General features: G+C 45.3%; 1 protein-coding gene across 1 annotated transcript in view; it reads right to left on the bottom strand.

Annotated features, from left to right (window-relative positions):
• Window positions 1-2,119: 2,119 nt before the first annotated feature.
• Window positions 2,120-13,012, bottom strand: part of LOC135505997 (solute carrier family 35 member F1-like) — a 155,078-nt gene continuing 144,185 nt past the window's right edge. Inside the window, exon 8 of the mRNA XM_064925317.1 lies at window positions 2,120-3,835. Coding sequence (XP_064781389.1) covers window positions 3,611-3,835 — 225 coding nt within the window. The 3' untranslated portion in view covers window positions 2,120-3,610. The remainder of the gene's footprint in view (window positions 3,836-13,012) is intronic.

Raw genomic sequence — 13,012 nt, 5'->3', positions numbered from 1 at the left:
TATTCAGGTTGTACCATTCAATTATGTATATAGGTAGCCTACCATACCATTAGGTAAATTGGACTTTCCATCTAATTGCGTGGTGATCATCAGGATTTTACAGTTAATACATTACCACAACCAATCCATTTAGAAAATGCAAATATCAAATGGTAATTTAACTCCTTCCCAGTGGTGACCTGTTTTGAGCCCCACATTTTTAAGTAGAAAATAAGAGGATGTTGCATGTTTTGCATGTTATTTTGGCATGAATGTGTGCCACATATCAGTTTGCAAACAATAAAAAAAAAATCATAAATAATTGAGTTCATAAAGCTGCAAACAAACATGGCCTCTTTTTTGCTTTTTGGAATAAGGCAGCTCGAAAATGCAGGTGTTTCAGCCTAGCTCAGTGCTTTCCGAGTGGGACAGCAGTCTAAGGCACTGCATCTCAGCGCTAAGAGGTGTCACTGCAGTCCCTGGTTCAAATCCAGGCTGCATCACATCCGGCCATAATTGGGAGATCCATAGGGTGGTGCACAGTTGGCCCAGAGTCGCTGTGGTAGACTGTCATTGTAAATAAGAATTTGTTCTTAACTGACTTGCCAAGTTAAATAAAGGTTAAATTAAAAAAGAAATAAAAAAAATTGAATAATGTCAGTGGTGTGGCAGCCAGCGGAAAATACAGAGCGTAGGGGTTGGTAATGTTCTCTAGCTGTGCCGTGATTGGCTCAGTGTTCTGTCACAGAATATTAATAGCACTTTATAGACCTAACATAAGACAGAAAATGTTCCTTTAAACTTTTGGCAATGTTATGATTGTGTATTGTATTTGAAGTGCAATGCAATATGCAAAGTAAGAGATAAATGATGTGGTTTCTCTGATATTCCATATACAGGTAAGTGCCAAAATAAAGGAAACACAAGTAAATTAGAGTTATAAAGTATATTGAAAGCAGGTTCTTCCACACAGGTGTGGTTTTCTGAGTTAATTAAGCAATTAACATACCATCATACTTAGAGTCGTGTATAAAAATGCCCAGTTGCCCATTATTTTGGCTGCATCTCAGTGACTTTGAAAAATGTGTCTCGAAGGAGCATAGGGTTTTTAAAGGGTGTGTGTCTGTTTGTCTGTCTGTCTTTCTGTCACCAGATCTCAACCCAATTAAACACTTGTGGGAGATTCTGGAGCAGTGCCTGAGACAAGGGTTTTCCACCGCTATCAACCAAACGCCAAATAATAGAGTTCCAGATACTTGTAGAATATATGCCAAGGCACATTGAAGCTGTTCTGGCGGCTCAACTCCCTATTATGACACTATGAGGGTGTTTCCTTTATTTTGTCAGTTACCTGTAGACTGATATTGTTTTAATATCTTGCTGCATATGTGTGGACCCACTTAAGCATATCATATAACGTTTTGAAAAACCTACAGTACCAGTCAAAAGTTTGAACACACCTACTCATTCAATGGTTTTTGCGGATATGTGGGAACTCCTTCTTCATGAAGCTGGTTGAGAGAATGCCAAGTGTGTGCAAAGCTGTCATCAAGGCAAAGGGTGGCTACTTTGAAGAATCTAAAATCTAAAATATATTTTGATTTAACACTTGTTTTTTACTACATGATTCCATGTGTTATTTCATAGTTTTGATGACTTCACTATTATTCTCCAATGTAGAAAATAGTAAAAATAAAGAAAAACCCTTGAATGAGTAGGTGTCTAAACTTTTGACTGGTACTGTATATAAATAAATATTGCAATCTGAAGTCCCTATGATCAAGGCGCATTTGCTCGGACTGCCAAAATGAATGTTACAATGTTCTACAAACTGTATCCCAGAATATAATAAAAATGAACAACTAAATGAACAGTTGACTGTTTCAACATGACCTGCTCTTCTGCTGTTTTAGTTGTGGACCTGCACAGTGATGAGCTCCATCATGAATTGTGGATGATGTTATCTGTATATGCCCAACCATTCACTCAACAATATTCAGTTGCAAATAGTGCTCATGTTTCTCTGTTTCTTTGCGCGAATCTTCACCGAAACCCCAAATTGCTATGAAAATACTTTGAATAATGTTCCTGGTAACATGTTTTGAGTTGTGTGATTTTTCTTAAAACCGAAATCTCAGCGTTTCAGACAAAGATACTTTATTTTAGGTAACGTTTCTGACAGCAAGTGCTCCAATACACCAAAATAAATCAAATATAATACAAAAAACAGGGAATAATAATACTTTGAAAGAAATCTGTTCCAAATAATTTGATTCATGTGCTTTGGATAAAATCCAGCAAGGAATAAAAAAGCAACACACTTAAAATGCAGTCCAACAGCTGGACAATCAATAAATGAGAACAGCACAATTCTGGAATGACAAGTGCATTGTAATCATCACATTTTTACAATTAGTTCTTATTTTTCTATCAACCAGAGTTCAGTGTACAGTACATATGAACAATGAACCAAATGTACAATAATCACTTCACTCCATTAGCAATCCTGATATATTTGTCTTTATATCCATTTGCCTCAAGAGATAATGGTTCCAACATGGAAAGTTGTCATATCTGCGGGTAAGTAGTTGTAAGGTCAGACTAAATGTACTGCAGAGAAGCAATCCTCAGTGTTCTAAGTATAGTTTATTTAAGCAATTTTATTTATATATTTTTTTTAACTCGGCAAGTCAGTTAAGAACAAGGTCTTATTTACAATGACGGCCTACCCCAGCCAAACCCTAACCCGGACAACGCTGGGCTAATTGTGCGCCACCCTATGCAATAAGGCACAAGGAGGTATGGTATATGGCCAATACACTACAGCTAAGGACTGTTCTTAAGCACGACACAACGTGGAGTGCCTGGATACCGCCCTTAGCCGTGGTATATTGGCCATATACCACAAACCCCCAAGATGCCTTATTACAAATTATAAACTGGTTACTAACATAATTAGAGCAGTAAAAATAAGAGTTTTGTCATACCCATGGTATATGGTCTGATATACCACGGCTGTCAGCCAATCAGCATTCAGGGCTCGAACCACCCAGTTTATAAATGAATATAACTGTAGGGGCTGCATCAGTATCCAATGTCCTCAGACAATGCTGGACAGGGAAGGGGCTATTTATAATGTGCAGCTCTAACACACAACAGTAATACATAGTAAGGCACTGACTCATGTTAAGTGTGTATATTACTTTATCGTACCTCTGGACATGATACTTTAACGGGGTAGTTTTACAAAAAGAGATCGATTTGAAGGAACAATTAAACACTGAAATAACCCACAGCGCAAACTCAAAGCTTAAAATGCAATAACGTTTTGTGCTCATGTAAAAAAAGAAACAGTCACAATTAAGCATTTACACAAGTCTTAAGCACAAAACCTTCTAAACATGTCAAATGTACAGTACGAGGGAACGTGATGGGGTAACAGTATATTTCTATATATGAAACAAATCTTCAAAATCAGAAATAGCCACTGCTATCTTTTCACAGTTTGCGATCACAGTGTACTTTTGCGTGTTTGCTACATATTTTCGATAATTTTTTTAATCATTCAGTGATCCTTCTCTCTGTACAGAATCTGGGGAGGTGGGGCAGTGGATGATAAGGCCCCACCCTCTCAGGCCACCCTGATGCGAGGCTCCTCCTCTATCTCTTGCCTTAGGCTGGTATAGGTCACCGAGGGTTCCAGGGACCCCAGAGTGGGCGTGTCCGTGGTGGGGTGGCCGGCGTTGCGGAAATGCTTGTAGACGCGCGGGTCCTGTGCCACATAGGTGGAGGAGGAGGTGTAGAACACCAGACCCAGGATGATGATGACGAAGGACAGGAGGTAGAGCCCTGAAAACTGGAACAGACACACAAACACTCTCAGTAAACTAAGAAATAGTGAAAAATCTCTGTCTGATGAGATGTAACACAGAGGGCATTGTAATAGCAGACCAAGCAGAGATTCCAAGAGGCTGCCTTGTGGGCTACTCATGGCACAATTCTAGAAAATGCATCAAGTTGAAGCAGTGAGTTTGCATAGTGATGACTATGTCTAGAAACTGAAGTTAGGAAATAGGAAAGTAATGAAATGAAATGCACGAGGTAATGAGCATTTTTAGAACAGAATGTCTACATTTGTCTTTCTATTTTTAATGAACATCTATTACGAGTCACACTGATGTCACATCCTTGGCAAAGCGGGAACCTATCATGTGACAAGTAAAAACTAGAATCCCGAAAGACAGGGTGATAATCCAAATCCAATGCGCCGAATACAACAGGTGTAGACTCTACAGTGAAACGCTTACTTACGAGACCTGTCCCAACAATTCAGAGTTAAAAAGTTCTAAAAAAATAAAATAAAAACAATTAGCAAAAAGGGAAAAAAGGAAATAGTAACACAATAACAATTAGGAGGCTATATACAAGGAGTACCAGTACCCAGTCAATGTGCAGGGGTACGAGGTAATACCATCTTGTGATTGAGTTGATTGAATGAGCACAAACGACCATATTTCGAAATAGCCATTTTTTTTGAGAGATACACGGTAAAAATATCTTCCTAGACAGGATTGATGGGGTAAATAAGCATAAATGTTTTTTCTGCGCTAAGTATGAGAGTAAAACAGATATTCTGGAATAATCCCTGTTATGATCCATACAAAACCAAGCAAGGTGCTACAAACATGGCTTGACAGACATGGATTTACAGACAAACATGGGTATTGACCCTAGAACTTGTGAGAGACGGAAAGTGTCACTCAAGTACCAACCAGTCGTGTGTTGACACAGCAAATAGGAAAATCGGCCAAATGCACACAGTACATCTAAGAATGTAAAGGCCCAAGGCTCCAATGAGAATGTTACATTACTCAGTCTGCATGTCAATGGAGCTTTGTGTGATTCATACGTTCTATTCACACATATCAGTATGACAACACGACACATCAGGTCATATAGTACAGTGTTTCAATGAGAATTAAACAGAATTAGTGGCACAAGCTCAAAAAAGGCCCCTGACGGTGTGTTCTGATTGGTGTAATGAAGGGGGCTGTTGTTGAAATTAACTAATAACTCAACTGTAACTTTGAACGGACAATGTTTTGAGGTATTATAATGAGACATGGTCTACTGTAGTAGTCTCCTTGATTATATGCCACTCACTCTGTGGACTGTTGCAAGGGTACTCAAATACTAGTCTTGAAGATTGCACCACAGTACAGCTGGTTCTCTTTACTTTTTCCTTGGAAGTTAATTGATTGATTACTGGTAATGTATTGTAACCTCTAATGTAATGATTGACCAATGATTCTATTGGCCTGTTTCCCAGGTCTAAATGCCTGATTAGAGATTAAAGTTAGAGCTACTTTAAGATTGCTGCAGTGCAATAATAAACAATAGTATGACGCAACTGTCAGGATTTGGCCAGGGTTGTTCCGGGTTTTGGTCAGTAGATGCCCCCATTGTGCTTTTTGTCCCTATGTTTTTCCCTTGATCCCCATTATTATTTGCACCTGTGTCTCGTTTCCCCTGATTGTATTTAAACCCTTTGTTTCCCTCAGTTCTGTGCTCTGTGTTTGTATGTTAGCACCCTGCCCTAGTGTTCTGTGTGCTCTTGTCGATTCCGGGTGACGTTCTTGTGGTATTCTGTTTTTTGTTTTTGTTTATTTTTTGGTGAGTTTCTTTTGAGGTCTTTTTGTGTTTTACCTACCACCTTTTGGATTTGCCATTTTTGTATTTTAGGATTTTTTCTTTATTAAATACACCGTCTTAAGTACTGCTGTGTCTGCCTCATCTTCTGGGTTCTGCTGTCTATTCGTGGCTCAGTTGGTTAAGTGACTGTTTCTCACTCCGGAGACCCAGGTTCGAAACCAGGTCCTGACAGAAACACAGAGCCAAAAATGAACCCAGAGGCAGCCAGTTCCCAGGACCTTTTTGCCACGCTGTCCCACCACCAGGAGACTGTCCAACGCCACGAAGCCGCCCTGGTTCAGCAAGAGGCCTTAATGGCTAGACATTCTCATCTTCTGTCGGAGATGCTGACTTCCATTAAGCAAATATCTGATCGACTTACCCCGGCAACAGTTCCCGTCCCAGTACCTCAAGTTCACGTACCCATGGCAGTTAACCCCCTGGCTGAACCTCGTCTTCCACCTCCCCAACGGTTCTCAGGTGATCCAAGTGCTTGTAAGGGTTTCTCACTCAATGTTCTCTCTCCTTTGAGCTGCAACCCTCGTCGTTTCCCACCGACCGGTCTAAGATCGCATATATCATCACCCTGCTGTCGGAAAAAGCCCTGGCCTGGGCTACTGCTGTGTGGGATGCCCATAGTTCCTGCTGTGCCAGCTACTCTGCTTTTGCTGAGGAATTCAAACGAGTGTTTCAAGGCCCAAGCAGTGGTTCTGACTCAGCCAAACAGCTCCTGACTCTCCATCAAGGTTGGCGCAGCGTGACGGACTATGCCATCCAGTTCCGCACGGTGGCAGCAGCGAGTGGCTGGAACAACGAGGCGCTCACGGTGTGCTTTCTGAAAGGCCTTTCCGACACTATCCAAGATGAACTGGCCACTTTCGGGAACCACCGGACAATCTCGAGTCCCTGATCAAGTTGGCCTCACGCATTGACCAGCGTCTGAGAGAGAGAGAACTCAACCGTAGACCTCTAGCCCCTATCAGTCCCAGCTCCGAGTCCCCACCTTTATCATCGCTGGCTCCACCGGAACCCATGCAGATTGGACGCATCTCCCAGGCTGAGAGAGACCGCCGGATGAGGGAGCGACGCTGTCTATATTGCGGCAAACCGGGCCATTTCCGTTCCACGTGTCCCGGGCTCCAGGGAAACGCTCTGTCCCGTACAGACCGGGGGAACTGTAACGGGAAACATAACCTCCTCCCATCCGTCCAACTCCCGTCTGCTCATTCCAGTCACCCTCTCCTGGGACAACCACAAGCTTCACCTTCAAGCCTTGGTAGACTCTGGAGCCGCAGGTAACTTCATGGATGGTGTCTGGGCGAAGGAGAATGGCGTTCCCTCTGAACCTCTAAGTGACCCCATGAGGGTTACTACATTGGATGGAAGCCCTTTGGGATCTGGACTTGTCACTCATGTCACTACCTCCTTGAGACTTTCAGTTTCACAACACCAGGAATTGATGAACTTTCATTTGATCTCCTGTTCCGAGTTCCCTCTCGTCCTTGGATACCCCTGGCTTCACAGCCATAACCCTCACATCGACTGGTCTGTGGGCACTATCAAGCAGTGGGGTCCTACGTGCCAAGCTACTTGTATTTTCCAGAATTCCCCGAGTTCTACTCCCGAGTCTTTGGAATCCATCAACCTGACCCGAGTTCCCGAGTGTTACCATGACCTCAAACTGGTGTTTAGCAAACAGAGGGCCACCATGCTACCACCCCATAGACCTTACGATTGCCCCATCGACCTGTTTCCGGGCACTTGCCCCCCAGGGGTCGGATCTTTTCCCTATCTCCACCCGAACGAGCTGCTATGGATACCTACATCAAGGACGCTCTGGAAGCAGGCCTCATGCGTCCATCCACCTCCCGGCGGGAGCAGGGTTTTTTCTTTGTGGCCAAGAAAGACGGTGGGTTACGTCCTTGCATCGACTACCGGGGACTCAATGACATAACCGTCCGTAACCGTTACCCGCTACCCCTTATGGCCACAGCCTTCGAGCTGCTCCAGGAAGCAGTTGTTTTCACTAAGCTTGACCTGCGGAACGCATACCATCTTGTGCGGATCAGACCTGGTGGCGAGTGGAAGACCGCTTTCAACACGCCTACTGGTCACTATGAATACTTGGTGATGCCCTTCGGCCTGACCAACGCCCCAGCGGTGTTCCAAGCGCTCATAAACGATGTGCTTAGGGATATGCTTAACATATTTGTGTTCGTTTACTTGGATGACATCCTCATCTTTTCGAGCTCCCTTCAAGAACACACTAAGCATGTCAGACAAGTACTCAAACGCCTCCTGGACAGCCATCTGTACGTTAAGCCGGAAAAATGTGAATTCCATTCATCCCGAGTACAATTCCTGGGATTTGTAGTGGAACCCGGTCGAATCCAAATGGACCCTAGGAAGGTAGGGGCGGTAGCGGATTGGCCCACCCCCAAATCCGTTAAGGATGTTCAGCGTTTCCTGGGCTTCACAAACTTTTACCGCAAGTTCATCAAGAACTTCAGTTTGGTGGCAGCTCCTCTCTCAGCTTTAACCAAAGGTGGCAATGCAAGGTTTTTTTGGGGAAGAGAAGCTGAGACGGCCTTCCAAGGACTCAAGCAGCGCATCCTCTCTGCTCCCATCCTGATACTACCGACTACGGATGAACCATTTGTGGTGGAGGTAGACGCATCAGAGGTTGGTGTTGGAGCTGTCCTGTCTCAGAGGGGTGAAGACAAGAAGCTTCATCCGTGCGCTTTCTTCTCACACCGGCTTACCCCGACTGAGAGGAACTATGATGTGGGGATCGTGAACTCCTAGCGGTTAAGATGGCATTGAAGGAATGGAGACACTGGCTCGAGGGGGCTTCTCACCCGTTTCAAGTGCTTACGGACCACAAAAATCTGGAGGATATCCAGCAGGCGAAGCGATTGAACTCTAGACAAGCTAGATGGTCTCTTTTCTTCAATCGATTCCAGTTTATCCTCACCTATCGGCCCGGGTCGAAGAATCTCAAACCGGATGCCCTGTCCCGAGTCTACGCTCCTGCCATTCGAGATGACACGGACATGCCTGTCCTTCCTGCTGCTAAGATTGTGGCTCCGATCTCGTGGCAAGTTGAGGATACCGTGAGACGTGCTCAAGCTAGCGAACCGGACCCTAAAGGAGGCCCTGCCAATCGGTTGTTTGTCCCCAAGGCAGTGAGGACTCAGGTCCTTCTGTGGGGGCACTCCTCTCGCCTCACCTGTCATCCGGGCGTAGGTCGCACCTTGGAGTTCATCCAGCGTAAGTTCTGGTGGCCTACCATAAGAGAAGACGTTGCCACTTTCGTCAATGCCTGCCCCGTGTGCTGCCAGGGCAAATCTTCTCACCTCCGCCCTCAAGGACTCCTTCACCCTTTACCTGTTCCCCACAGACCCTGGTCCCATATCTCATTGGACTTTATTACTGGACTTCCTCCATCCCATGGCAATACTACTATCCTAGTCATAATCGACAGGTTTTCAAAGGCGGCCAGGTTCGTCCCTCTGACTAAGTTACCTTCTGCCAAGGAAACGGCTGAGTTGGTAATTAATCATGTGTTCCGAGTCTTCGGCATTCCTCAAGATGTGGTTTCTGACAGAGGTCCCCAGTTCGCCTCAAGGTTTTGGAAGGCCTTCTGCCAACTCATGGGGGCTTCTGCCAGTCTATCTTCAGGGTACCATCCGGAGTCCAACGGCCAAACAGAGAGGATGAATCAAGAGCTGGAAACCACCCTCCGATGTATGACTCGTGACAACCCGTCCACATGGTCATCCTTTATTGTTTGGGCCGAATACGCGCACAACACCTTGCGCTCCTCCTCCACTGGTATGTCTCCGCACGAGTGTCAGTTTGGCTATGCTCCTCCATTGTTCCCGGACCAGGAGGCAGAAGTCAGAGTGCCTTCAGCCTTGAGGTTCGTCAGACGCTGTCGGCTTATGTGGAGGAAGACCCGTCTTAATCTGATGCGTTCCTCACAGAGGTATCAACAACAAGCCAACAGACGTCGCCGTCCCGGGCCTACCCTGCGCCCCGGCCAAAGAGTCTGGCTCTCCACAAGAGACTTACCTCTACGGGTGGAGTCTCGCAAGCTGTCCCAAAAATACATCGGTCCCTTCAAGGTTGCCAGGAGAGTTAACCCAGTTTCTTATCGCCTACACTTACCCAGATCCCTTAAGATTAATCCCACATTTCATGTGTCATTGTTAAAACCTGTTGTTTTTCTCCCCTTGTCCCGGCAGACAGACCTCCCCCTCCGCCTCGTGTCATTGGAGGCCAGCCGGCTTATACCGTCCACCGGATACTGGATTCCCGCCGGGTGCAGCGGTCCTGGCAGTATCTGGTGGACTGGGAAGGCTACGGTCCTGAGGAGCGCTCCTGGGTTCCTGCCAAAGACATCCTGGACCCTGACCTCATTCGTCAGTTCAGGGTCCTCCACCCTGAGAGAGCTGGTAGGAACGTCAGGAGCCGTTCCTAGGGGGGATTCTGTCAGGATTTGGCCAGGGTTGTTCCGGGTTTTGGTCAGTAGATGCCCCCATTGTGCTTTTTGTCCCTATGTTTTTCCCTTGATCCCCATTATTATTTGCACCTGTGTCTCGTTTCCCCTGATTGTATTTAAACCCTTTGTTTCCCTCAGTTCTGTGCTCTGTGTTTGTATGTTAGCACCCTGCCCTAGTGTTCTGTGTGCTCTTGTCGATTCCGGGTGACGTTCTTGTGGTATTCTGTTTTTTGTTTTTGTTTATTTTTTGGTGAGTTTCTTTTGAGGTCTTTTTGTGTTTTACCTACCACCTTTTGGATTTGCCATTTTTGTATTTTAGGATTTTTTCTTTATTAAATACACCGTCTTAAGTACTGCTGTGTCTGCCTCATCTTTTGGGTTCTGCTGTCTATTCGTGGCTCAGTTGGTTAAGTGACTGTTTCTCACTCCGGAGACCCAGGTTCGAAACCAAGTCCTGACAGCAACATCCCAAATCTAAAGCTTCCCAGCTGTAAACATTATTTGTTTAAAATCATAAGAAGAATCTGCTAACATCAAAAGGTAAGGCACTAGTTGTTCATGATGCCCATGTCGGTCCCCTATCGCTGGGCAGCGTGCAGTGGGTGGCATCTCCTCCCCTGGGTTAACATGATTACCACACCGTTACCAAATTACACATGTCCCTGGGTTCTGAAGCTAGCATCCATCAGGGATGTGGGACGGCAGGGATGTTGTAAGACGGAGCAGGGAGACATGGTGTTATGGGATGTTAATTATTTCTGCTCCCCTTATTGGTGGGCTGAGCTACAGGTGGACACGCCCTGAGACTGTGTCTCTGTGACTGTCTATCTGACAATGTCCTAGCTGTAGCAGAGGCAGGCCATTCAGAGAGAGAGAGAGAGACAGATGGAAAGAGATGCAGAGAAAGAAATAGTGAGTGAGGGAGGGAGGGAGAGAGGTGCAAGAGCGAGACAAGCAGGGAGAGGAGTGAGAGAGAGACAAGCAGGGAGAGAGGAGCATGAGAGAGTCAAGCAGGGAGAGAGGAGTGAGAGAGACAAGCAGGGAGAGAGGAGCAAGAGAAACAAGCAGGGAGAGAGGAGCAGAGACAAGCAGGGAGAGAGGAGCAAGAGTGACAAGCAGGGAGAGAGGAGCGAGAGAGACAATCAGGGAGAGAGGAGCAAGAGAGACAAGCTTGGAGAGAGGAGCGAGAGAGACAAGCAGGGAGAGAGGAGCGAGAGAGACAAGCAGGGAGAGAGGAGCGAGAGAAGGAGTGAGGAGCAGGGAGAGAGGAGAGAGAAGCAGGGAGAGAGGAGGAAAAATGAGTTTGAGAAGTAGGGAGAGAGACGCAGAGAGGAGAGAGAGAAGCAGAGAGAGGAGAGAGAGAAGCAGGGAGAGGAGAGAGAGAAACAGGGAGAGGAGAGAGAGAAGCAGGGGAGAGAGAGAAGCAGGGAAAGAAGAGAGAGAGGGAGAATCAGGGAGAGTGAGGGAGCCCTCTATGTGTATTAATTAGTAAAGCCCATGCAGGTTTTATTAAGCCTTTTGCTGCAGCAATACGGCGCAATAGGTCCAGTGACCATAAAATAAAACAACTAGAAAAGATTGTACTTTGACTGTCAATCAAGGAACAAAACCGTTTCTGTCTCTGCACACTAACAGGATGACACAGAGAACATATCAAGAATAGAGCTTGAATTTTGACCACGCATTTACAGAAACAACAGAAAATACCTGCAGGTAACACCAACATAAATTGTCTTAATAGGGCATTGGGCCACCACGAGCCTCCAGAACAGCTTCAATGTGCCTTGGCATAGATTCTACAAGTGTTAGGAACTCTATTGTAGGGATGTGACACTATTCTTCCACGAGAAATTCCATAATTTGGTGTTTTGTTGAGGGTGGAAAACGCCATCTCAGGCATCACTCCAGAATCTCCCATACGTTTTCATTTGGGTTGAGATCTGGTGACTGACACACACACACACACACACACACACACACACACACACACACACACACACACCTTTAAACCCCCTATGCTCATTTGAGACCTACAGTATCTTTCAAAGTCACTGACATCTCCTCCTCTAGCCATGGTAGCTAAAATAATAGCGGGTCAAGAGCTTCAGGTTCCTCGGTGTCCACATCACTAAGGAACTACCATGGTCCACACACACAGTTGTGAAGAGGGCACGACTGTGCCTCTTCCCCCTCAGGAGGCTGAAAAGCTTTGTCATGGGCCCTCAGATCCGCAACAAGTTCTACAGCTGCACCATTGAGAGCATCTTGAATGGCTGCATCACCGCTCGATACGGCAACTGCAAGGCATTTTTCAAAGACTCCAGCCACCTAAATCATAGACTGTTCTCTCTGCTACTGCACAGCAAGCAGTACCATTGCACAAAGTCTGGAACCAGCGGACCCTGAACAGCTTCTACACCCAAGCCAGAAGACTGCACAACAAGACTGCTAAATAGCTAATCAAATGGCTACCCGCTCCTGCTACGGTCTATTATATATCCTGTTGCCTAGTCACTGTAATCCTACATACAGTATACAGTGGGGCAAAAAAGTATTTAGTCAGCCACCAATTGTGCAAGTTCTCCCACTTAAAAAGATGAGAGAGGCCTGTAATTTTCATCATAGGTACACTTCAACTATGACAGACAAAATGAGAAAAAAAAATCCAGAAAATCACATTGTTGGATTTTTTATGAATTTATTTGCAAATTATGGTGGAAAATAAGTATTTGGTCAATAACAAAAGTTTATCTCAATACTTTGTTATATACCCTTTGTTGGCAATGACAGAGGTCAAACGTTTTCTGTAAGTCTTCACAAGGTTTTCACACACTGTTG

Source organism: Oncorhynchus masou, chromosome 19 (genome assembly GCF_036934945.1).
Source record: "Oncorhynchus masou masou isolate Uvic2021 chromosome 19, UVic_Omas_1.1, whole genome shotgun sequence".
Classification (NCBI taxonomy): domain Eukaryota; kingdom Metazoa; phylum Chordata; class Actinopteri; order Salmoniformes; family Salmonidae; genus Oncorhynchus; species Oncorhynchus masou.
Note: the sequence above shows the minus strand (reverse complement) of the source record. Positions and strands in the feature narration are given on the sequence as shown.